At 39.5% G+C, this 27344-nt stretch overlaps 1 protein-coding gene across 2 annotated transcripts; it reads right to left on the reverse strand.

Annotated features, from left to right (window-relative positions):
* Nucleotides 1-1368: 1368 nt before the first annotated feature.
* Nucleotides 1369-20283, reverse strand: alpi.1 (alkaline phosphatase, intestinal, tandem duplicate 1). 2 transcript variants are annotated; one of them, XM_055006129.1, is made up of 11 exons: nt 20145-20283; nt 15748-15873; nt 11706-11821; nt 9005-9179; nt 7100-7272; nt 6206-6340; nt 6036-6111; nt 4994-5128; nt 4313-4504; nt 3844-3960; nt 1369-2660 (listed from the first exon to the last, which is right to left on the reverse strand). In XM_055006129.1, the coding sequence occupies exons 1-11, from the start codon at nt 20233-20235 to the stop codon at nt 2386-2388; spliced, it is 1611 nt and encodes a 536-aa protein (XP_054862104.1). In that variant the 5' UTR covers nt 20236-20283; the 3' UTR covers nt 1369-2385. The 2 variants fall into 2 exon arrangements, with proteins under 2 accessions (XP_054862104.1, XP_035808497.2); XM_035952604.2 differs by lacking the exon at nt 20145-20283 and adding an exon at nt 16588-16948.
* Between the last annotated feature and the right edge of the window lie 7061 nt (nt 20284-27344).

Raw genomic sequence — 27344 nt, forward strand, 5'->3', positions numbered from 1 at the left:
TATTTCTGTTTTTATTAGGTCCAGGCTAGCTGAAGTAGTAACAGCCGTAATGAAGAGCACTTTCTGGTGAATGTTTACCATTAAGAGCTTTAGTCACCGTTGTCCTAAAGCCACCATAAATCATCACAGAATGGTATTGATGATTTCAGTACTGTATTGCAGTGCTGCAGGTCTTTATAGGTCATATGTAAGCAGATCAAAATGTCGTTGTTTTTAGCAGTGAGGTTTAAAACCTCAGCCCTCTAACGTTGGCTGGCCTTGTGGTTCAGAGGTCACTTAATTACTCCGCCAAGGAATGCAGCAAAATAATTTCGACAATCGTGTACTTTTGTGTCTGTGCGCAACATTACTCAAAAACTGACAAACGGATTTGGATGAAATTTTCAGAGAAGGTCAGAAATGACACAAGGATCACCTGACTAGATTTTGGCAGTGATGCAGCTTATAGTCTGGATCCACAGATTTGTTAAAGATTTATCATTGATTTATCATTTTTATCATTGCAAGATAGGGGCAAGGCGCCACTGTACTATGACAACAAACAAACACTACATCAGCTGCCTGCTGACGATCCCATGATCCTACTAAAAATCCACTGCTGCAGACTTATTTGGACTTATCCATCGGAAATCATACAATGTCTCACCAGACTTGGCGAAGTACTCTGAGTGCTTTTCTTTGTTTTTAATTGACATTTAGATATATTACAGCAAAAGATAATAATAAGAGAAAAAAAAAGTTCTAAAAGACTCAGTGGAGTAAACTCAACCATTGTCAAAATAACATTTATCTGGTAAAAGTAAAGTGTAAGAAAATAAGCCTGATATTTCAGATTCCATTGCAGAGATACCCAACACAATGCCAGCTTTCTACTACTGGGAGGGTTTTCTGATCCTTGTGTAAGCTGTGTGACTGAGTTCAGTGAAGTAGTGAAGTGATGTAAATTCACTTTTTGCTTATTTTATGTCTGCTGTATTATTTTTATTCCTTCTATTTTTACATATTGTTTTAAAGGCATCCACCATTACCTGATTCCTTTGTGCTGTTGCATATTCATGTGATAATTTGTTGATTTTCTTTAGCACATTTTCATTTTTATATTTACAAATGTCTTAACACATCTCCCATGTGTATTCAGCTATCCAAAGATGCACTCTGACCGACCATAAAAAGGTGCTGACTACTTTAAACCTTGTGTTAAATTATTGCACTGATTTTGAGGCCTAATGCTTGACTTGCAATACTCACATTATACAAAATTGTGTCAAGTCCTCTTCAGTATTTTGATCAATAGAAATGGAGACATATAGCTCATAAAATAAGCTGTTACTTTAAAATAATTGTGATTAAATGAACTGAAGAATGAACTCACCAAGAAAACCAGATTTTTTTTAATGCTTATGCATTTGCAGAAAAAAACTGTATAAAAAAATACATTTACAATTTACTTATGAAATACATTCATTTACAATCTGAACAGAATACATACTGTATCAAGTGACATACAATCTAATGTAAGACATGTACAAGTCAAAACCAATGAGGTCACGTTACATACTTAAAAACAAATGCTACACACAATATATTCTATTCCTGAAAGCCTCAAAAAGATGAACAGCATCTTACTGAGTTCTTGAAAGGTTTGTGTGTGTTGCAGCTTTGGATGTCTCATAATTCAGATTTTTGTAATCATCATGGAGTTATTTATTCCTTGTGGACAGTGACAATCATGCACAGTTACGTGTCCTGCCTATAGGTCCAAAGGTTGAACAGTGAGCCCTCAGCCTGCTCGTGTGTTTCAAGTTATTATGGGCAAGGCCTCAGATTAATGTGTAATTAGTAAATTACAGCTCCTTGCAAAGCACTAACAGTGTCTTATTAAACTTAAGAAATGAGAAGAGGCAAATCTAAACTAATGAAATGAGTAGTAAATGCGGGTGAGTAGTGAGGTTGCAAGTGTAAGTTAGAAACTGTTTGAATAAAACACTGCAGGTGTTAATGGCTTTGCAAGGGCTGTTTCCTGAAGAACTGCTTGCACATGAAATGAGATTAATCTTTGCATATTTGCATGTTCACTAGCCTGCAGTGCCTGGCTGCTTGTTAGTATGCACCTGAACAGAGTTAACACATGCATGCTTAAGCCTGCATTTTACATGCATGATAGGTTACAAGTGTACACGGTTAGATATCGAGTGATGTAAATATTTTTTCTGTTGACAAATACAGTAGTGTGAATATTTATCCCTGCATTCTGATTTGCCAGCATGTGTGCATACAGTGCATTTGTGTGGATGTACACTCTGGGTGTTTAGTGCATAGTCTGTTCCTGCTGCATGCATGCAAAGTAGTTGTGTAAGTCTGCGTTGATATATGTTTGTTTAGGGGTCATCTGAACAGCCAGAGGAGGCCAAGCAGGCCACACAAGAGGTTCAAAGGTGTATTCAAACACCCAGCTGAAGAGTGGCTGTGAGGGTGAGGAGGGCAGTTCGTGTAGGGTTCCAAACAGGCAGCGTAGGCCATGACATGTGCCACGTAGTTCTGCTCCTTCACTCCGTGGAAAAGGTGTGCCATTGGGCCTTTAGCATAGATGGCCACATCCTCTCCACCATGTGTCTCAGCATCCAGTGGGACGGCAGCCTGCTGCATGTATTCCTCATCATCTAAAAAGACGCATGTAGAGTTTAGAATGTGACCAAGTACTGTTTAGAAAACATTCTGCTGGGATCATCGACTGTAGATACAAAACAAGTACTTTTATAGATTGTGTTGCCACCTCAAAGTCAGTCCAGATCAACTTTACTTTGAAATGGTACTGTGAGACACTGAGCTATAAAAATTACTATTTTACAAAAAAGAATATCCGGTCTTTTCCACCCTGACATTAAGTGTCTTTGACAGGAGATTGCACTAATACCACCCACTACAGAGAGCGTCTTTGAATAGCCCTGAGATTACACTCACCTCATTGATGTTTTTGTGGTTGTTTTTCCCATAAAATGGTGTTTTGCAAATCTTCTGTAATTTACCTAATTACACTTAATTACAACATTTTTAAAACCCAGGAGGTAATTAAAGTTCTTTTGATAAAATTGCAGCAACAAGTGACTGACTTTTCTGGAGTGAAACAAACAATGCTGTAAAACAAGTAGGATCAAGTATTTTGAAAGATGTGCTCCTTGATGTTTTCTAGAGAAGCGGTCCTTTCGCTGTATTGTGAATTCATTGTCACAAAAATATTGTTGAGAACCTTCACTCTTGTTTACCTCTACTTCTCTAAAAACAAATGTTGCAACACCGTTTGGGCTCCATAGTCTTCACAAGAATATCTTGTAGGTGCAGACTTTTGGAGTGCTTCATATTTATCCAGATGGACACAAATCTTTGTGTCTACAAATCCCTCACATGTTTACTTAAGGTGCCAGATGGGTTGAATTTGCACAACTAAGGATTTCAAAACCGAATCGAGTCCACAAACACATCCGTGGGGGTCGTAAGGGGTAATTTATGCCTGGATAGAGGTGTTTCCACCCTCAGGTATACACACTCACGCAATGACTAAAACAAATGGTGCAGAACAAGAGGAAGGAGCTGAATCACTGCAGTGTGATGTTCCACAAAGAAATACAAATAACTTTTCAAACTACAGTTACACATACACATTGTGGCCTGTGCAGAGGACCAAACAGAAGACTGAACCGTGAAAGTTATAAACATTATATTTCTTCTTTGCTTTCAAGAGAAAAACACAGGCATGAGTCAGCCATAACCACATCAGTTCAAACTGTCTGTATACACATCAGCACAGACGACTGCTGCATCTGAAAGACATTAGTTTGTACTTACAATAATCCACCATTGTGATGTTCCCTCTGGTTCCATTTATGTGAACATAACCAGGGCCGTTGGCATAGAGGATGCTGGTGAAAGGCATTTTGTCGTCTGCTTTCTTCGGTGCCAGACCTGAATAACAAACAAACCATGGGGTGAGGTGAGTAACAATGTCCTGTATTGTAACATAGAGGAATATGAGGACACAAACTCAAATGTACTTGGAGACAAAAAATGAAAGCATTTACCATAGTTAAAAAGCCACAATCTTAAATATGATGCATGTTGTGCTTCTCCTTGTATGAATTTCTTATTCTAACCCAGGTATTTTAGATAGGCAGACTATTTACTGCATATAGTGTGCATCTAAATCCAGTTTGTTAGTCTTTTGTTCCATTTTATTGTAAATTTCACAAGTTTGAATATGATGTCAATGCTAATTTCAATCAGGACTGCAATCAAGTGTTTGTGTTTCGAATCATACCAAAGATGGGATTCCCACGAGGTGTGTTTCCACCAAAGGTGAAGACATGAGAGTGGTCAGCAGTGACCACAGTCAGTGTATCAGATTCTCTGGTGAGCTGTGCTGCTCGCTGGATAGCCCGGTCAAACATCACAGTTTCAGTCAGTGCCAGTTTGGCAATGCCGTCATGGTGGCCGTGATCAATTCTCCCTCGTAACAGAAGATAACAGAAAAGGCATTTAGACGTGGCCCAAAACATTCAATGTTTCTTTGGAAAAGAAAGGGACAACAAAGACAATTTCGAATCAATAGATCTGTATTCTTTCAAATTTACCTTGGTATACCGGAGTTTCATACGTTATATACATCCCTCAAGCCACAAATTACTATGCCAATAAGTATGCATTCTTACATTGCTAATGAGAGTATGCTTATTGAGATTTTAAAATAGAGGATTGTGGGCGCCCACATAACTCAGCTGGCTGAGCGGGCCACCCATAAACAGGGGCTATAGGCCCCGACTCAGCAGTCATAGGTTTGACACATGGCCATATACTGCATGTCATTCCCCCCACTCTTCTACCCATGTTTCCGGTCTCTTACTCTCCACTGTCATGTATAATAAAGGCTAAAAGGCCAAAAATTACTTAAAACAAACAAACAAACAAAAAAACAATTAGAGGACTATTATATGGTACTCATCTTCTACAAATAGGAAAAATCCTTTGGGATTCTTCTTGAGGATTTGAATGGCCTTTTCTGTCATCTCCACAATAGATGGATCACGAGTGTCATTCCGGAAAACCTCAAATCTCATGTCCTTGGGCTCAAACAGACCTGGAACAGCAAACAAAAGGGAGCTTTCATGTACACAGCAATTTTATGATAAGTCTAAATGGCCAGCATTAAAATACAGAATGAAAGATAATACACAACTAAATAACTAGTTGACTAAAAGCCATGTAGTAAAGTCATGCTTTTACAATTAGAAATCCCATATATTTAACTGGCCATCTTTACAATGTCTTGCTAGAATTCTCAACAAAATCATCATTGTTTTCAAGACCATACATACCATTATAAAATCAGTTTCACACAAAGACTGAAATCTGGCATCTTAATTCATTTTTGAAAGAGTTGCGAACAGCGTTAAGACAATGAACACTTTCAAAATGCCGTTGGACTGATTGAAGACACGCTGATGATAAGACCTAAGAAGAGATTTCAGATAGTACTCATCCATTTCTAACATAAAGCTATGTATGTGGGAAAGACGATAACAAGATGATAACAGCTCTGTGATATTGGCAGCGAAGTCTGTATTATTATCAATTATATTACAGCAAGAAACGCAAACATTTGTTTTTATCGCTGTAGTAGGCGGTGATAACAGCAGTCAACTGTGAATTTACAATTTACCACCAATAACAGCCTATTTTACATGGCTGTAAAGATCAAAGCTGAGTTTACTGGATTTCTCTTGTTTTTCAGCCCTTGAGAAGGTTTCATAACTTGGATAAGCTTATGTGGCAACATTTGTATAACATTGACACAGATTTAGAAATATAATGGGTGTTTGAATGTTTTTTTCTGCGTGTTTTCTGTTGCTACCACTTTAATTTACCATGTCTATAGTGTCGATGTGTGTTTATGTAATCGATTTCAGTAGGTTCACCTATCTGTGCTTATCAGTAGAACGAGATATGCAGTGTGGCTTTATTGTCATGTATATATATATACCTACCCATGAGACGGTCAGTAGTTTTAACACTTATCTCATCAAACTGCTTCCTGTGCCAAACATAGTGCGATTTCTTGTTCTGAAACACAAACCAGAGGACACATGAAACTGTGAGTAGTAAACATCTTTTCTGTGAGTGGAAACCGTTTCACAATAATGTTCAATAATCGTACAGGTCTAGCTTTCAGCCACACGTCAATGAGGTTCCGCTTGTCTTTGCGGTCGCCCTTGCGAGAGTTGGATGTAGGGTACTCGGGGTCAGGGGTGCCTTTTGGTGTCATGTACATCCTTCCTCCCCCAAGAATTACCTTTAAGGACATCAGAAAGACGACAGTCATTAGATGTAAGAAGTGTACTTCCCTGACATTGCAGTTTTCCAATACTGCTTGTTTGTTGGTATTTACTTGCAATCATCTTACATCTAGTGCAAATCACTCTCTCATTGGATCGGCTAAAATGGAACAGTATGAACCTGAGTTCTGAAGACCAAAATGGGAAATGGTTGGGAGAACACGATACTCATTTATATGTGGCCTTCAAAACGCGGTTAAGATTTTATTTATAGACAAAAAATACAACTTGTCTGTTCTGTGTAGCATAGGTGTTAGCAAAGTATGCTATTATTGGTTATGTTATTGTTGTTTATTGGTCCTCTGATTTGAGAGCTCATCCCTAGTATACTACAACTTTACATGATATGTTTGATATGTTTCCTTGGTGCAGTGTGCATTCCAAGAGATAAATTATTCAGGAGTAATATGATTTCACAATGTGACATGAAAACAAAGTGGACATCAACATTTAGTCAGAAATTATGCACTGTGAGAAACCACCAGTAAAACATATGTCATTAAACTTGATTGGCATGCATCTGAAGTCACAAATGACACCACCTACAATAATGTCAATCTCTTGTGAATGCCAAGGAGTTGTAATGGCTATTATTATCCCCTACACCTTGTCTGTCAGTTCTGTAGTAAGGTTAAATGTTTTTTTTTAAAAGTCTAATAAACTAATAAAATGGATCAAAGCTCCTTAATGACTGAAACAGAATTGTTCGTTCATACATCAATATCTACGTTGGTGACCATCTGAGTGGCAATGTCGACGCAACCTTGTTGGCGTGCACTGGAAGGAAGATCTGCATCGCTGTACCAGGTGCGGCTGACCGAGTGAGCATAGGACGCAGCTGGGGAGGCATGCTGGACACGTGTTGTGGTCACTATGCCAACTGATTTACCTGAACAACAAAGAAACATACCCAAGTTAGAGCTATAACAGTGGATCATAAATGCAGTGTGAAGGAGTCCTCCAGCATGAACATCCAGAAAGGATATTTGTTGCTACCCTGGAACTGCTGGCTGTACATTAGCAGAGAAACAAATACTTTCCCTCCCTGTTTGGTTGTGTTTAGGATAAGTTCATTATAATAGAGGACCTTGGTGGTTGGACAATATAAGCGTGTTTTAAATTACTGAAAGATTATAGTTAAAGAAAAAGTGTTAAATGGGAAACAAATAATCCCATGTGGTTGAGTCCAATGACTTGTTGAATTACCCATCTTGACATTAGGGAGGAACCCATTGTTGCACCCCTCTGCACCCTCACTGGAACAGCAATGGAATTGCAAAAGTTTTTGGGTGGTAGCAGGGCTTAAGTGTTCACATCTGAGAAGGTGCAGATGAAAGACATGCCTTTAGTAGCTTGCATTTATCTCCACACTCTTGCGGCTGGAGTTCATTATTTCTTTCATGGCTGCAAGTGCTTTTGCACTTTAACCCCTAGATGTTAACTTGAGGTGTTAGTTATTTAAATAAATACCTTTGGTGTTGGTCTCAACTTATCAACCACAAGATAGGTCAAACATTAATGAGGGCTTGTCTGGGATTTTTTGGACTCTTTTTTGGAGACTGAACTTCAGAATTGATCTTTATTGCTTTACTTTTCCAACCCTTTTCTTATAGTTGAAGTAATCACTGCTATTGATCAAACTCTCTACAGTTGCTTAGTGTTTCAGTTCTCTGACTGTGCTGACCTTTCATTGATGGACTTGTTAGTGGTTTGAAATTGTTGTTTAGTTTATGCATTGTTTTGTATTGTATTAAGGTAATACACCCATCCATCTATTATTTATATACAGCTTAAGCCTTATTAGGGTAAAAGGGGGCTGGAGTCTATCCCAGCTGACTCAGGGTGAAGGCAGGGGACACCCTGGACAGGATGCCAGTCTATCACAGGACTACACAGAGAGACAAACAAGCACACTCACACCTACGGACAAATTAGAATTACCAATTAACCTCAGCATGTTTTTGCACTGTGGGAGGAGTACCCAGAGAAAACCCACACATGCACGGGGAGAACATGCAAACTCCATGCAGAAAGATCCCAGGCCCTGGCCGGGACGCAAACCAGGGATCTTCTAGCTGCAAAGCAACAGTGCTGACCACCGAGCCACTGTGCAGCCCCAAGATAATACAGTAAAACTTTTAAAAAATATTTTTTGTGAAAGCAAAAACTCCAATACTTGAACACAATACAATCTAGATTTTGATAACTACTACATCTGTAGCCTTCTACTATGTAGTCACCTAATTAACACAAACATATACAAAGGTTACGTTATGGAAAACACAATATGCTACACTTAATGCATACAAACTTCCACATAATTGACACAGCTGTGCAATTTCACTTGAAATTTTTGATTGTGAAATGATCACAATCACAAAACTGATCTGGTCAGGTCAGCATGAAAGGCTGCGGATATATTTATTCTGAACATTGAACTGTAACTTCTGACAACTGAGTAGCAGGACATATGCTTATCAGATGATTGTTTTATTCCTCAAATTATATTTTAGATTAGATACAGTTATTGCATATCTGGAGATAAGAATATAATCCAAACGTGTTGACCTTTCTATCATATAGCTACATGTCCTACTCTACAAGTCATATGGTGTCTTTACCTTGTGCTTTAGCACGTTGTAGTACTGAGTAGACCTCGTTACCAAAGGTGGTGTTGCACTCATAGGCCACGGCGTTAGCACTGAGTCCTACTGTCTTAGCGTTGGCCTTAACCCCACAGTGGTAGGCTGTAGCTGTGCTAGCACTGTCTGCTACCTGCTTATCCACACTGTAGGTCTGTGGAGTAGAAACACAGACAGAAAGACAGAAAAGCAAATAAATATACAGGGGATCAGAAAGTATTCAAAACCTTTAACTCTTTACAAAAAATAAAAAAAATTATACACACACACACACACACACACACACACACACACACACACACACACACACACATATATATACATATACATATACATATATATATGTATATATATATATATATATATATATATATATATATATATATATATATACATATATATATATACACACATACATACATACACACACACAGACACACACACACACACACACACACACACACACACACACACACACACACACACACACACACACGCACACACCACCAGTCAAAAATTTGGACAATTTGGAGAATCTTCTCATTTAATGTTTTTTTTTTTTTTGGGTTGATTTTCATGACTATTTACATTGTAGATTGTCACTGAAGCCATCAAAATTTTGAATGTACACATACTGAATTATGTAGTAAATGAAAACGTGTCAAATAAGTCAAAACATGTTTCATATTTTAGATTCTTCAAAGTAGGCACCCTTTACTTCGATTACTGCTTTGCACACTTGGGATTCTCTCTATGAGCTTCATGAGGTCGTCACCTGAAATGGTTTTCACTTCACAGGTGTGCCTTGTCAAGGTTAATTTGTGGAATTTCTTGCATTCTTAATGGGGTTGGGACTATCAGTTGTGTTGTGCAGAAGTCAGGTTGGTTCACAGTTGACAGCCCTATTTGACAACTGTTAGAATCCATATTATGGCAAGAACCAGTCAGCTAAATAAAGACAAACAACAGTCCATCATTACTTTAGAACATAAGGAATGGACATCAGACCAATGGAAATCTGTGCTTTGGTCTGATGAGTCCAAATTTGAGATTTTTGGTTTGACCGGCCATTTCGTTGTGCCTCGCAGAAAAGATGTGTGGATGGTCTCTACATGCATGGTTCCCACCGTGAAGCATGGAGAAGGAGGTGTGATGGTGTGAGGGTGCTTTGCTGGTGACACTGATGATGATTTATTCAAAACTGAAGGCACACTGAACCAGTGCGGCTAGCACAGCATCCTGCAGCGACATGCTTGATTAGTTGGACCATCATTTATTTTTCAACAGGACAATGACCCCAAACACACCTCCAGGTTGTGTAAGGACTATTTGACCAAGAAGGAAAGTGATGGAGTGCTGCGTCAGATGACCTGGCCTTTACAGTCACCTGACTTAAACCCAGATGAGATGGTTTGGGATGAGATGGACCACAGAGTGAAGGCAAAAGAGCCAACAGGTGATCAGCATCTTTGGGAACTCCTTCAAGACTGTTCAAAAACCATTTCAGGTGATTATCTCATGAAGCTCATCAAGAGAATGCCAAGAGTTCAAAGCAATAATCAAAGCAAAGGGTGGCTACTCTGAAGAATCTAAAATACAAAACATGCTTTGACGTATTTCACACTTTTTTGCTTACTACATAATTCCATAAGTGTTCATTCATAGTTGTGATGCCTTCAGTGAGAATCTACAATGTAAATAGTCATGAAAACAAAGAAAAACCATTAAATGAGAAGATGTGTCCAAACTTTTAACTGGTACTATAATTAAGCCAATATTCCCCTTCTTCTAAACAGAAATGCTTAATGATGCATGCTGATCTGCCACTTGGGCAGCAGATCTTCCTGGAATCTACAACTAGAAAATGTTATGTAATTTTTTCTTGAATAAAGTCAATGTAAACTCCTTTTGGATTACAGTTTGAGACAAGAAAGACTCTTCAATTATACTTAATTACAATCATTTATGGATTATAGGATTTAGGATGCTAAATCTGACTTTAAATCTGTGTTCACTGCCTCTACCTTACTGTCAGGATTTTCAGTGATAGTCTTGAATTCAACAAAATACTTAGTTTAATAAATGAAGCTGCAGTGGAATTGTATGACAAGTTAAGGGAAGTATATGCCTCGACCCATCTTTATTTATACTAGAGGATTCATTTACAGTGCATCTTTCTCTAATTTTGTCCTTCAGTTTTCATTGCTCCTTTCTTTATATGTCACAATGTAATGATTTACCAAGCAACCATGGGTACATTGCAAGATCTATATACATTTGTGCACATAAATCCTTGTTTAGTGATCACTCAGCATTTGGCACCTTTTTCTGTCTCTCACTTTCTTGTCCTCTCTCACACACTAAACACAGACAAACACACACACACAATTTAAGAATTGTTTTGGCCTGTTTCCATTTCTTAGCTGTAATGTATTTCGAAAAATCAATATGTTTAAAATGCCCCTTTTTCCCAATTTTACAAATATCAGTACAATATTTTAAGATAATGCACTAGTGAAAGGCTATAATAGTTAAAGCTGTAATACATGGTTACCTGCAACAGGCAAAGGAACAAAAACAGTTGAGAAATTTACTTGCAAAAGAGGAATATATATATTCCAGTGTTCCAAGAAAGATAATGATAATTTGTCAATGAAGGTTAACAGTGCTGTGTTGTTACCTTAGACAGGGCCACATATGGGAAGGTGTCCATGGCCAGCATGGTTTCTTCCCCAGACCCACCCTCCATCTGACCTCGCAGGATTCGAGCTGCTGACACTGTGGACACGCCCATTCCTACAAGACAATAATTGACAAGTGAAGGTCACTGGTAAGGTACACCTTTATTTTTTAGACTAGCTATCTCTGTCTGTGGACATAATAAATAATGTATTAGTCGTAGTTCTCCAACTCGAATGCAGGCCCCACTGAAGATGCCGGAAACTATGAAGTGAAATATGAGTAAACAAAATCAAAGCATGTGAAGTCAATTAACATCAGCTGAACCCACAAATGAATGGAGCATTTCAAGGTCCCATTTTTATTGTCTTTTGTGGTTTTTATAAACTTGGAGATGCAAAATAAAAAAATGTAAAGATACGAAAATTTAGTTCTGCCATTCCTCAAGCCACTTCTCTCCTACTCTCTGTGCTCACATACTGTATTTCACTACAGCTGAACTCTGAATAAAGCTGTTCTCTTTCACATATTGTTTTGTTTCTGTTGTCAGACAATGGAACAAGGACAAAATAGTGACTGAAATGCAGCCTATTAAGACTACAGGTTAACCAGCCGCTTTAGAGCCATTTCCTAGTTGCCGGTCTGCAATGTTAAACCACTAACTTTATTTAATAGTGTACCATTGTCTGACAAACTCATTATACATACATAGATAGATACATACATAGATACATACATACATTTGAAACAACTGTGCTGTGTGTTGGGCAAATTTCCATGTATAATGATTATTAATAAAGAGAGGTTAGAGGCGACAGAATGTCCTGGTCTTACACATTTGCTCTGCGTTGTCAGTCACAGATACAGAGAGAGTCTTCTTCCTCAAGGGGGCATAGACAGCAGCAGATCAATTGTTTTTAAAGCTACAGGCACTAAAACAGCTAATTTATAGCAGAACTAAGATCAGTGGTTACACAATAATGGTATCTTTGTAGTATTTTGAGATGAAAAATTGAAAGGCATTTCCCGAAAACTTTAGTTAACTGGCTGAACAGGGCACAATATGGGGCCTTTAAAGACATGGTTTTGTAAGAGAGCAACTCTTTCCCACTAGCCCCTTGGCATCTACTGTTGCGTATTCGCAACATACCACTTTCATTCAGACTGCAGCCGAGATAGTGTATCCATAACCCCAATGCCGGTTTGTGCATATTCAATACGTGTCTCGGAACCTTTTACAAGCACTGGTTTCTCCTCGGATAGTTCGAAGTGGGACCTAATTATTAGATATCTGTTATTGTTATTATATATCTTTGTATCTATGTTCTCTGTGTAATAGATAAATTAACAATCTCCACTTATTGTAGCATCAACTGGAAAGCAAAAACACACACCAAAAATAATTTTTTATTTAAATGTAAATACATTCAGGCGTCAAAGGGTTAAATTATCACCTGGCTCAAAACTGACTTTTCCAGGTAACAATTCAGATACTACTGGTTGTACATTTAACATTTCAGCATACATCAAGCTGCTACAAACACAACGTTTCCTTTTGATGACTTTTTCTAAAACAGCTAAAGAATCTGTTTTGTCCTCTGCTGTGTCTTGTCCTATTTTTTGTCCTTGGATTTTGCCTCTGACATTTACAAATCCAAGTTGAAGAAACTCACTGATGTTTTTACCTCTCCCTTAAGAGTCACAGTCATTCAACTAAGAACAGGCTCTGGGCAAAGCAAAGCAGGAGAGACGCACAAAGAAAACTCAGCCCCGACCACCCTGAAATGTGAGTAAGCAGGTTTGATTTAAACCAGACACTGTAGTAGTTAACAGGAAAAAAAACATTCTTAAATCTTTTCTGCCTTTAAACCGCTTCCCTTACATAAATTAAATAAATGCCTCACGAGCTGCGAGCGTACCACACAAGTGACAATTAATGTGAAGAATTTTCCAATCAAATCTATTCCAGATGGAAACTTTCCCTGACTGGCAGTAGTCGGCCTTGTGCACTGAAGTGCCAGATTACACTGCTAAAGGAGAGCACATTGAGCATCTCATGATGTTAAAGGTACAAAGTACTGAACATGCAGTACATGAATAGGCATATCATTGTTGCCAGGACTCTAATCACGCAGATGATTTCACGCTATACACACACTGTACTGCACTCAGCTAATCAGCAGTTTATGGTACCAACAATCGTAGAATTGTGCCAACAAGGGCAGTGGAAAAGAAGACTGCTAACAAGAAAGCAACGGTGCAAACAATGCACTACATAAAACATCTACAAAAAATAGCTTTGTAAATGTTTTGTGAGGAAGAAAATACATTGAACACATTGGTGAAGGATATATACAATGCATTTGGGTGAGCAACGCTGAGCATAAATGTGGCTTTGTTTACAAGAGAATTTTTTAACCCTTGAATGCATGGTTCATTTTCCAAGCACTGTAGCATACCTCACTACACCTATACGATGCAGGTTAAGTCTACAATTACATTGCTTTTGACCTTTACATAGTGTATTAGCAAATACACAAAATGTATGTTTTTCTCATTTATGAAAATTTTTGTCATAAAGTGCCGTTCTGCACTATACCTGTAATCCAGCGGCAATGTCATCATGCTACAATAAGCCACATAAACACAGTTCTGTAACATTGTGTCTGGGATCAGCCATTGGAACAGTGGGTCAAATACAAGGTAAAACTGGAAATTACAACATTGTCCTCTATAATTTTCATGCAGTATGTGTATTTTAAAAATTCTTGTTATTAAATATCGTTTTAGAGACACAGCTGGTTGTATTTCCAATTCTTCAATTAATCATAGAAAACCAATGTCATTGCCATTGTTGACATTTTAACATCAGCACAACATTAAAAACAAACTGAGGAGTCCTTTCAGTGCTTACCTGAACAAGATGCTATACAGTAAGGTATCGCTAACCACCCGCTGTCCTTGCATTTAAGGATAAATTATCAATCCACTTTCTAAATGCATAACATACACTGCATAGTTTAAAGTCACTATAGTTAAACCACAAAATAAAAGCAATGTTAAGGCCCTTGACTAGTGCCTCCTTTTGGTGTGATTAACCTAGTGCTGGTGCCATATGTAAATTTGTATGTGCAAGCCCCTGTCCTGGATTGGTTCCTGCTCTTGGACCCTGTTCAGCCTCTCCTTTCGACTGCTCCTCCTCCATCCTACCTCCTGATTGGACTGGTACCATAGCACTGCGCTCCAATGAAGCTGCGCCTGTCATTACAGTGCCTACTTAAAGACTCAGCCAAGCTGAAAATCTGGGTGGCTTTGATTTAGAGAGAGCAGCTTTGCGTCTCATATGTATGATTCTTGGTACCTAAATATTGTGCCTGTGAAAAACATTGTCCATTGTAGACCTACTCCAAAAACCCAGTAGTCACTGGAATACATTTAATTTTGGTTCATGTTTACACTTTAGTTCCCTGTTCCTCTGGCAAGCTGAATTGTACCATACAGTTTGTGACAGTCAATGATTTGAAACATTCCTTCAGAGTCATGTTTCTAGACACCAGATACATGCAAGTCCATTATTCACTCTCGCTCAGTTTTAGTCTTCAACTTGATTAATTAGAAAAAAAAACATCTTCATGTCTTCTGAAAACAATTTTGACAACTGACAGGAGAAAAGACACAAATCCAGCAGTCATGAGTCTAGTGTCACATACATTGTATGCCCAACTGTCCACCTCTCTAAGTGATTTATGCAACACTCTGTCTGCCTTTCAACTTCAGTCAATACTCCCACAACTTCAAGCATTTGCTTGTCAAGTCCACACAAACACAAAGTCACTTTTACAAAGTTGGAGCACATTAACCAAATTGTCAAAGTGTTCAATCACTTTCTCATCAGTCCCTGCAAATACAGACACATCTGTGCACTGTTCAATCTGTATGGGTCAGTAAGGAATAATTCAGCACCGTTCTTGCACAAACCTCAACAACTATGCCAGTAGTGAATGTTTGCTTGAATGGATTTTATAATGATAGCATGAACCTACCATCACCAAGGAACAGGATCATGTTCTTGGCCTGGTGGTCCCGAGGTCGGAGTTTCAGTGCAGCATCCAGTGTTGCCTTTGCCTGTGCATCCCAGTAGGCAGGCTCTTTCTCCAGTTCGTACAGCACTGCTCCATGCAAACACACATAACCAGAGAATAAGGCGGAGAATGAGATAGGAGGAGTGTGAATGCACCAATTTTCAGAGAATAAGGCATGTAATACTGATAGCTTAATGTGTGTGTGTGTGTGTGTGTGTGAGTGTGTGTGTGTGTGCGTGTGAATTGAGTCAAGTTCCACAAAAGAGAAGCTTCACATGAATTCCAGTGTTTCAGTTATTGCACACACTCATCTGTCTTTGCTTTTCCCTGACATTTTGACATATAATTCTCCTTGGCATAAACATCATGAGGGGTTCCTCAGGAGGTGTCAAAATGACAGAAACAGCCAAGAAGACACTGTGGTTTCTGTCTGTTCATGCCCACTGAGAGACTCACAGCAAAGGAAGTCAAAAAGGAACATTCCTCCAACCACACACCAAAACAACGGAAAGACAAACAGTCCATCCCACAGTTTACACAAACAGGTAGACACAGGCAAAAATATACTAACACAAACTTTTGTTCATCTACACTAACAGACTCCCCACTACACCCACACATCTGAGTTTGTACTCATGCACCAGCGCATTTTAAGTTCTTTAAAAATATTCTCTCGTCACTCACTCATCCTTTCCCAGGTTGAGGTTACCTGCTTGAGTCTCCCTGTGTGTCTATTTGCCTGCCCACAGTGCTACTAATACCCAACCTCATGCAACAATAATAACTCTGTCGCCTCCTCACCTTGGCTGTCTATCGCAGCTTGGCCCACAGCCATGAGGATGGAGCCAAGAAGGATAAGGAGAAGATTGGGGGCCCCGTAATGTGGCGTCAGCATCTCTAATCCACGCGACCTGCAGCCTGGAGCAGTTGACACAGCCGGCTTTCAGAGCAGCATCCAGACCAAAAGGCAGAGGCACAGGCAGAGAGTGTGTGTGGCTGCTGAGACCTCCGGCCCTGCCTTTATAAAGCCCCGCTGGGTGTGTAGTAAGGAAGGGCCCACGCCAGTTCATAGGCTTAGAGCCACAAAAGGGGGAAGAGAGACTGTGAGAGAAAGAGGAAGAACCAGGAGAGAGACAGAAAAAAGAGAAGCTGGGACCACACAAGAGCGGTGGAGCATCATAGCCCCTCTACTCACTCTGATTCCTGAGAACGCACCAGCCCCCTTTTCTAACGTTTTTAAAAGGTTGCATTAATATTGCTCTCCCTCCTTTCCTTGGCTCCCCACTCTGTGCATGATAGAGATTTGAATGGTTCTTTGATGTGGTAAATGTCTAATGGGTCTTTTTCTGCAGCAGTCCCTCTAACAGGGAGAGAAAAAAAATGGCTACCCAATTTGTGTTGGCATCCATCATGATACAAATCATAACTGTGTCTCTTTCCATTTCTCTCCCCCATTGCCTGGAAAAACAGTCTGGGGGAAGAAAGGGAGCATAGTCCAACCTATTCTTGAAAATATCATGATTGAGTTTTGATGTGCTCTGCTTTTTATGTAAGGAAAGTAGTATATTTCCATTTACCGCTCCTCCTCTGATTTTTTGCATGTAAAAGACCCCAATATTTTCCTTCTCTTACCAAGTCAACTTGGCTGGTTTTTCCGTGGGAAGTGAAGCAGGGTTAGCATTTTTCTTCTGTGAGGTAGTGGAGCCCGCCTGCAGAATGAAAATGTCTTCTCTCCCCTATGCAGGCACAACAGTTAATGTGTGAAATGAGGTGAATTGGGCCAACTTTGTTCCACACGGTCAGAAGAATCAAATTCGAGAGTGAACGTCTCTTGCCTTGTGAACCCACGAGGCAGAATCTTGTTACATTTCAGAGCTCCGGATGACCTCGGTTTTCTGCCAACCGCTCGCCCATTGCCAACAGGGGTTTGCAGTTAGTCACATGTGCCTAATCAAGACTGCAATAAAATCATAATAGCAATCTGGGTAAAAAGGCCTCACATGATGTGGCCCACACCACATAGACTGGAAATACCAGCGGCAACGTGCAAGAGCAGAGAAACTTGTGCAGGCCTGTCTGTCTGTTCATTTGTTATGGGTTTACCCTTGAGAGAAAGTCACACTTTTGTTGGGAAAGTCGAATTAGTTTCCTGCAAGACAAGTGTAAACACCTGGTGGCTGTTTTCGATCTCAGCATGGATCATCCATCCACCGAAAGGTGTTTAGGCACTTTTGTTGGCTAATTACATGGCAGGCTTGAATGATTGTGGAAACACTGAACTCCGGGGAGTTTAGAAGACAATGTAAACAAAACAAAGCACAACAACAACAACTGCAATGGAATCTTCTCATACATTTCAGTATTAGAACGAATATCCTTGATATGCAACATTCTATCTCTAAATTAAAGCCATACCAGTGATCCAGTCTTAGATGCTCATCATATTTGTCATCATCATGCATAAAAACATGCAACCACTTACATTTGTGCTACTCACTACCTCCGTGCAATAGAATGTTTGACAATCACGTTTTGTGAAACAGTACCGACTGCTTAACCTGATTTCTGGTTTGAGTGAGTGTATATGTGATATTTATAGTGTAGCAGATGGTGACATGTGTACACTATTGAGATCATGGATCAGTGGAAACTGGGCAGTGGGGGAGCTTATCTTCATCATGTGCAGTGCATAAACAGATTTCCTCTCTCTTTCCTGTCAAAAAATATATAGGATCCATCCTGCAGAAGAATAATCATAATGAGGGTTTATACTGAGTTTACATTTTCGACGCCTAGTGCTTCATGTAGGTGTCATATATAAGTTTCAAATGGTAGATATTTCACTGTGAAAAGAGAAATCTGCAATGTGCTACAGTATCTTTTTGCTTTGTGTTTGGCTTGTTTTGTCTTCTTGTTGAGGTTCTTTTCAGAGGGTGACATTTACAGCCGATATCTAAACCTAAAACAGATTTTTTTAAAGTGTAAAGAAAACACACAGTTACACGCATACCTCGTCACACACATATGCTCCTTCCTTTCAGCATCTGGATCCTGAGTCAGACTCCCCTAAAAGTGAATTACTCCCCTCTGCGTCCCTCTTCCCTGCTTTAACATGCCGGGTTCCTTTAACCTACAGATTCTGTAAATTACAGTGGCGTGCTAGATTTTGCGTTTAGATTACAACTCTTTGAGGGAAATGTTTAGGTTCAGGTTGTCAAAATGAGGATATAATGTGGGTGGTGCCAGACCACACATCCACAGTTTCAAAGAAATCGCCAGATTCTTTCCCCTAGTCTTAAATGACAGCTTTTAAGAGAAATTTTTTGGATGACAAAGAGGGAAAAATAAATGAGCTTGGGGATATTGATGGTTAAAGCTGTAGATGCTCTAGAGGGTATCTTTAAAAACAGAGAGTCAAACCTCCAGTTAGAGAAGGGAAAAGAGGGAAAAGACAGACTGGCTGCCAGATCTTAGGGAGAATAAAAACAGAGACAGCACTGGTGGAACAATTAAACTATGTCTGCGATGATGCTTGTGATCTATGTTGGCTGTGTCACAAATAGGACCCCCCCTTACTTTAAACACATACATCCACATGACAGATGAAGAATCAATCTAAATCAATTTAAGGAGACACCATAAATGATGTAACCCATATTTATGAGAAGCGCTGGTCACTGAGATCCCATCTGAGAATAGCTGGATGGCCAGTCGTAAAAGATTTTACTGCTGGCATGGAACTCAGTTGGGGGACAATTAGAGGTGAAGCGCCACGAGACCCGTGTCCAGACTCAAGACAGCTTCCTGCAGCATCTATGGCAAGAGGTTGCTAACTCGACATCAAACAGTCTGACAGCTTTGAGAAGTGGCCTCACTTAGTTTTTAATTGGGCTTATAAAAGAAATATGGAGCTTATCCTAATTAGCCTATAGTGTGTGTGCACATGTGTGTGTGTTGACAGTGTAAATTAAAGAGGCTGTTATAGCAAGAGGGAGTGAACATGAGAGAGATTGAAAGACCTCTTTGAGAAGAAGGATTGTGTGTTTTTTGTGTGTGAACACAAACACGCCTTCCAGTCTGTGATGTATTATAATTGTTTTATGTCTGATTTCAGCCCAACAAGTCATAACATGGAAAAAATAAAAGTAAACTGCAGTCAACCTATTTCCAGGCATATAGCTCTGCTTTTACTGCGTGCATTGAAGAATATATTGCATTTGACATCATGTCATAAAAAAAATTCTTTCATGGGCTTATGGTGACCACATGAAATAGATGCGTAGGGTCGCTGGTTTTTCTAACTTTCACTCTGTTTCTTCCTCCCTTAGCAACACCACAAATATAAAATTCTGACTCACCTGTGCAGCCACATCTAGTGAGGAGAAGTAAGATTATAAACAGTATCATCTCGCCTCTGAGCATGAAAATCTCTTCGGCTGTCAGACTCATTTCTCCCCAACACTGCTACAGTTCTCTCCACTTTTCTCCTCTCGCTGCTTTGCTCCTTCTCCTTCCTGTTCTGATTCTCTCACTTTCTTGGATCCCTAAATACCTTGCGATTACACTCTGCTCCCTATACCTCTTTTACAACAATGGCTGGCAAAGTTTCTCACCTCCGAGGTGTCCAGAGAAGTAATAAATAATTGATGCAAAACAGAAAAGTTATTTTCCTTCCACCACTACCATTTTGTAGTCTTGGCTTGAATCTTTTGTTTGAGACAGAGGCAGAAAAGGAGGAAGAAGAGGAGGAGGGAGAGAAACACACTTATTTGGACACACACACACACACACACACACACACACACACACACACATCTGCACCACCAGCATCACTCACCTTTTTACCAGTTTACGTCAGGAATATCCATCAAATCAGAGAGCAGGCCCATTTCCCTCCCCATGCTGCCCATCTTTTCCCCTCCACAATGCATCAAATCAAAGGGTTTCTCTCTCTCTGTCCTTTGTGGACACATGTCTGTCAGCAGCTCACACAGGCTTGGGCTTTGTAGTTGGCTGCAGGAAATGCCTGAATTGGTTTGAAAGTGGGACAGAGGGGTTTAAGGAAAGCAGTGAAATAAATAAGAGTGGAGATGTGGTACACTGCAAAGACTGGCAAAATGAACATGTACTGATGAGTTCATTGTTGATTAAAAAACAAGTGCATGCAAGAAGACAGAAGCTGTAGAAATCCAGAGAGATGCATTCGTATTCAGGATGGTCGATCGAGGTCTGACGGGAGAGAAGAAGAGTACTGATCGACACACACAAAGGTGGTGTACCTGCCTCGCATTCCTTGCCTCCCACCCAACTAATCACTCTGCTTACCCCAGATCTCCTTCACATCAAAGAGCCATCATTACAGAAGCCATCACACATGCACAGGAAGATTCAGAGAAGGAGAACAAGAGAGCCGTGGGGGAGGTGGGGGAGGTGGGAGGACAGTGGTGTTGAGGAGGAGCAGAAACTCTCTTACCGCATACAGAAGCATCACTCAAAACAAGTCAATTCTAGCTGCAATTTGCCTCCGCTAGCAAGACTTCGGACCAGACCAGATAGAAACGCAACAAGCAAAAGAACAATGTACAAAGAGTTTCCCAAATCACGTTTTATTTAGGCCTGAGTGAAAGTAAAAGAAGGCCAAAACAAATGGATGATGAAAAAATCAAGAGTCCAACCAGCATCTTCTTTCTCATAGCTTTTGTTTTCCCTTTCTGACGGGGCACTAGAGACAGTTTCATCTTCCAGCACGGCCACCCAGACACGCTGTCTCTGCTTGTGGGAGGAAGATTGTGTCAGGTGGTGAGGTCAGGAGACTCCGCAACTGGCGCTTGAGGTGAGACGCAGGTTTATTTTCCTAGGCAGGCCTCTGTCCAAAAACATCCTCTGCAGCGTCTTCAATGTCCTCCAGGTGCTAAGCAGACAGAGCATGTGAGCAGAACAAGGAGAACTGCTGGGAGATGGGCCGCCTCTTTCAGTCGCCCAGTTTAGAGCGATTCATTTCCATTCACAAATTGGCCATTTAGGTCACACATCACGCATGGATTACCAATAAGGCATGACTCTGACATTTCTAGAGGGCCACACTGGACCACCCAAGGGACTGCATATAGTGGAGATAAATTCACAAGGTTTTTAGATAACTGCTAGCTTTGTCAGTGACTTGTAAGCGCTGAAATAACAGTCGACTTTTCGTTTATCTTTCTTTTGTGTCTCCACTTGTGTCATCCACTTGATCTAGACAGTCATTAAAATACATTTTTTCATTATTTTGACTTTAGACTTTTTTCTCTTGCAGTAATTCAGGCATCTTGACCTTTGTGGACACAGAATAAATGTTGCTAAGGCAACATAGATGTGACATTTTTGTCTGTTTAGTGTGTTTGTTATCTGTTCGCTCATTATCTGCTGCTCCTCAGACCCATTATATGTCTGATGGTAGCAGAAAATGTATCACTCTATCTAAGCTTTTCCAAGAGATTTCTTCAAATGTTTAGTCATGCAAGTAGTGTGGTTTCAGATATGAAAAGAACAGACTGTCATTTGCACAGTTCAACACTTCGGTGGTTTCCTAAAATTTATACTGGCGTTGATGGTGCCCACTGTCTTTACTGAACCACTGGCTTTTCTTTTGGCAGTACATTGTTGTCAGTGAGTCACTGACATTTTGTGGAGCACCACGGGCAAGTCAAACTTTTCAGTTATCCTACAACATATTTTGATGTGTACAAAATGGATTGCCATGTTTTCTTTTGTTTTTAGAAACCTTCATGGTCTACACGGGATGAACCCTGATGAATGATTTAATTTGAAGCATTATTGCACCAAAATATTGCCTCACGGAGACCATATCAAGCTTCTGAGTCATGTTTTATGAATCATTTATGTAAGCTTATCTTCTTTCTGATTAAAGAAAATGTCAAGTGGTGTAGATGAATAAGCACAAATGGTGGAAACATCTTTGTCAAGAACTCGTCACAGAAAATTGTGTTTAGTCTGTGGAAGAAAGGACCTCATACTTAAACATTCTGCTGCCCCCAGCCCAATCCTCCAGATGCTTGTTGGGGTAACATAAAACCAGGTGACAACAACACAATGGTTGGGGGGGAAAAGGTTCAAGGAACCACCAGAGTACTTTGTTTAAGGCTGCAGTTTGAAGTTGTGTGTTTGACTTGTTTTTGTGCCACAAAGATGTGAATAATGAATCTTAATGCATGCAAAAGCTGGAACTAGCCTACATTTTAAATTTAATTCACTGTGGAGTATCCCAGTGGAGTACAGATTGTTTCAATGTTCTGTTTTCAACAGCGCTCACAAACACATTGCCAAAACTTTATTAAATCCATTTTGCTATGTGTTGATTTTGGTGTTTAAAGGTCATAATTCATCTCACTGGCAGAATTTCATAAATCCTGTAAAGGGAACCGCTTTGATCACAGCCCTTCTGATTCTGCAAATTTACTTACTGCACTTTTTTATTTATAGTCTGTGTGTCTGAATGTGTGTGTGTGTGTGTGTTAGTGACTGTGTGTGTGTGCAAGTGAGTGTTTTTGTGTGTGTTTATTTTCAACATCAACATCTGAATGATTGTGAGATTAAGCAAAGGTTTGCCATACCTGGTGAAGAACTTGTCCGGTACAAATGGTTTGACTGGAAATGTGTTACATTCAGTGTCAGAAAGTTATGTTTTGCGTGTTTCCCCAGAAACAACAACTGTTCAGCTGTTTTCTTTTTACAGTTCTTTTACAGAAATCACAAAGCAGCAACATAGCTACTTAGTAATGTTTTATGTCTTATTATAAATCTTTTTTATATGTGCAGAAATGTAGAAATGTCTGTGGCCCAGTCTGTCAGCAGCTATCAATAAGGCCCTCCCTAAAGTCTGAACCCATTGTTTCAGAGTGTAAAGTTCAAAGAGTTCAAAATAAGGATGAAAATCAGTTTGTCGCCTCGTTGATGACAATTCAAAGTATTGGCTCCAGTCTTAAAGCAGATAAACAGGCTTCAGTAACTTTGGAGTTGTTTTTTAGGCAGATTTAGATCCTGCTAAAGAATTGGCTGACTTTTAGAACTGACTCATAAATTCTGTATCCATCCAAAGTCAAAAAGGTGCTGTGCTTAGAATAAAATGACAAGTAATCATAATTATATTAAGAGATTTATATTATACTTTATAGCACATACATCTGGCTTCAAAATAGTGCTTTTATTGAGCATTAGGAAGTTAATTGTCGTGATCAGTAACAAATGTCAGTTGCTGCTGCACACCAATAGCATTTAGTGTTGCAATCTTAGGCATAACTATGTGTTTTCAGTGAGGGCGATTTTACATTGGTCCTTTATGTTTTTTCCAATACTGATCTGTTTATCAAACTCCTGAAATATTCCCAAAGTAATTTGCGTCCATATCTTAAAAGTTCAGGGAACTGCGACGCCTGTTCTAATTGCTACATTGCAAAACATTTTCTGCTTGGAATGTCCAAGCAGAAAGCGTCTTGCAAAATCCTATGTACCTCCTGCCAAAAAGAAATTAGAAATGGCCAAGACCAAAATATATGATGTGATTTGCCACAGAAACCCCACATTGTCTCCAGCAGAGACCTTGTATTTGGTGCCTTGCCATCAGATAAGACTGTTTTAAGTGCAGCCAGCAGGCTACACAAAGCCATTACTAAAGAGTGGTTAAGACCAGAAACCTATAATAGATGATTGGATTGATATTATTAATGATGTCTTCAAGATGGAAATAATTACTTTCACTATCAGACTACAACAGGACAAGCTTTTTGTTTTAAATGTAAAGTTGGATTGTGTAAGTTTCAACTGTATGACCATTATTTGCTTGAGGTGAATTTTCTGTGAACTGAAATTAGCATCAGTAAGACACACATCAATCTATTAAGTTAGATTTTCTATTTGGTAAAGCTTTTTCTTTGTCTTTTTTCATTTTCTTTGTTTTTTTTTAATTTCTTTTAATTGTCATCATATGCTTCTATGCTTGTTTAAGGTCTACATTTCTGTAAGCGAAATATGTTACCGTGTGTGTGTGTGTGCGTGTGTGTGTGTGTGTGTGTGTGTGTGTGTGTGTGTGTGTGTGTGTGTGTGTGCGCACGTGTGTATATAAGGGAAAGAAAGTGTTCCGGGAAAGAAAGTTCATCAAGTTTATCTGAGTTCACAAAGTCCTGCTTGGAATATTTTCCTTTGGTTTTAGAGTTTGCATGTTAGTGGCAGAGAGTCAGTTCCTTTAATTATTTATTCTGCATCAACTTTTCATTTCATCGAAATGTTTGGCCATTATCAAAGTTTTTTTCACCTGCATGAAAGTTGGTTTACTGCTCATCCTTACTGAGCTGAAGAATGGCCCTTTTGTGGTCTCAGGAAACTACCATTGCGGATCTCAGCATCATATTGCTGTCAGATTCTCCCAAAGAAAACTCTCTCCCACTCGTGAAGTTTCTGAAAGAGATATTTTGATGCTGAAAAAGAGACACTGGCTGAGTTTTGTGCATATAAGTCGGCTTGAAGATGACCATACTCAGTTTTGTGTTTCGGTCTCTGAGCACCTTTTGCTCACTTCTAAATCACACGCACTGTTTAAGACATGAAATGTGATGAAACTTTGAAGATGAATGAGTTGAAGCACTGTTTTTAAGTGGGATGATTTTATTAGCCAGAGGCATGTGCTAGTGAAAACATGGACCATAAGAATAAAACTAGAAAAGACATCTGGAATAACAGTTTCAGATTCACTGTGTTAAAATGAATGTAACATGATACATACAAATAATTAACAGTAAGCAGAGGAGTCTGCATTTCTTCCATTGTGTCAGTGCAGGAAGACCACCAGGCACTGTATTTATAAATTCCAACCAGTGAACACGTGTTACAGCTTTCTCCTCATCATAGAATTATGTATCACATTGTGTTACTTGTTGATTTGATTTCCTCTCTAGTTTTGTTGTAAGTACTGTACAGCTGGAGCTCTTTCCTTTGGACGATGGGGATCATTTCACAGCCGTTGCCTTTTGCTGAAAGTCCTTTGCACCTTCAAGTGGCTTGAAAGTGAATTTACTGTAACCTTCCTCCACAGCAAAAAGGTCACAGAAAACAGCTTCTGTCAAATGCCTCTGCTGTAATCTCTCACCTGAGGCAATAAAACTACACAGATAAAACATGAGCCTTTGAACTGGGTCTCGTGTTCGTTAAATAACTGATGCCTCATAACAGCAATAACAGCAAGCCCAGATATGGCAAGTTAAAGTTTAATTTAGAAGCACGGAGAAAGGCAGACTACCCAACTTCAAGGCAAACATGACATTAATATTGAAAACAGTCTTTCGCTAAATGGAGAACAATCTAAGAATAAAAATGGTTTAAAGGTGGACTGATGAGAAACCAAAGGTGACAAATGAGTCACGGTTTTAAAAGCATGCCTCTGATATTTTAATATAAAAACATCCACATGCACATCTGTCCAGCAGTAGGAAAACCAACGCACAGTAAGGCTGTGTGTTTTTATGTGACTGCAAGAGCACAACAGAAGATAAGGTAAGGTGTGATAGATCAAAGTTCTTCAGCTGAGTTGAATTTCAGAGCTGTGTGGGAGCACATTGTGAGGCATCATTTGATCATTGTAATAATTCCATTTTTTACTGCGGAAAGTGTAAAGTCAGTTACAGTGTTACTTCTAGCAGTTGCTGAGGCAGATGGCATCATCAAAAGATATGGATTCAGATTGTGTGTGTGTGTGTGTGTGTGTGTGTGTGTGTGTGTGTGTGTGTGTGTGTGTGTGTGTGTGTGTGTGTGTGTGTGTGTGTGTGTGTGTGTGTGTGTGTGTGTCACAGCCACAGACATGATGATGAGAGCATGTCTAGGGGCCCCGCATCTGTCAACAGTTTCCATCTGCCAGTCACTCTCTGACTGCCTTCAATTAACCCCTAACAAAAACCACAACTGGTTTTACTGGCATGGTGCAAATATTGCTGAAAAATTCTCTCTTTTTTCAGTGTTAAGAGAGAATGTTGATGCATTCAAATGTAGGCCAAGTAAAAATAGACTTTAATGCACGCTCCCTATGTGATGGTTTAAACTTTTTGGCACACGCCGTGTATGTCCACGTGGCTTTTTAATACCCTTAAATAAACATCTGAGCATTGGAAATACCAAAGCACATAAGCTCTTCAGATGCTAGTCATAATTCAAATGTAAACATAAGAGGCCACTTTTATCTTTTCACATTAGTTATTTAATCTAATACTGTACTATTTGCTTTTAGGGTTATCAGCTAATTTAATTGGATAATGTGGTATCATAAGCCCTACAACACAGATTCACCACAATCAAGCAATGGCTCTAATGTATGTTTCCAGGGTTGACCATTAATAACGTTTTAAAGTTTTATAAGGCCTGTTGAATATGTTTTGAGAACCTGTTGTTAAAGAGGACATCACTTATGAGACAGTCAGCTCCAGCTGTAAACCTCCGTCCAGGTGGTGGCAGTAAAGCATCATTAATGCAGTTTCCCGACCGCCAGTGAAGGGAAAAACCTGAACAAAAGAAGA

The sequence above is a fragment of the Amphiprion ocellaris genome, chromosome 2 (assembly GCF_022539595.1).
Source record: "Amphiprion ocellaris isolate individual 3 ecotype Okinawa chromosome 2, ASM2253959v1, whole genome shotgun sequence".
NCBI lineage: Eukaryota > Metazoa > Chordata > Actinopteri > Pomacentridae > Amphiprion > Amphiprion ocellaris.

Excerpts from the sequence above, each read along its gene's own strand:
- alpi.1 (XM_035952604.2), bottom strand. The coding sequence starts at position 16,681 with ATGCTGACGCCACATTACGGGGCCCCCAATCTTCTCCTTATCCTTCTT. Across the intron at positions 5,129-6,035 it reads AACTACTGACCGTCTCATGG|GTCTGTTTGAGCCCAAGGAC; the intron begins GTAGGTATATAT and ends TTGCTGTTCCAG. Across the intron at positions 3,961-4,312 it reads TCGTGGGAATCCCATCTTTG|GTCTGGCACCGAAGAAAGCA; the intron begins GTATGATTCGAA and ends TTTGTTATTCAG.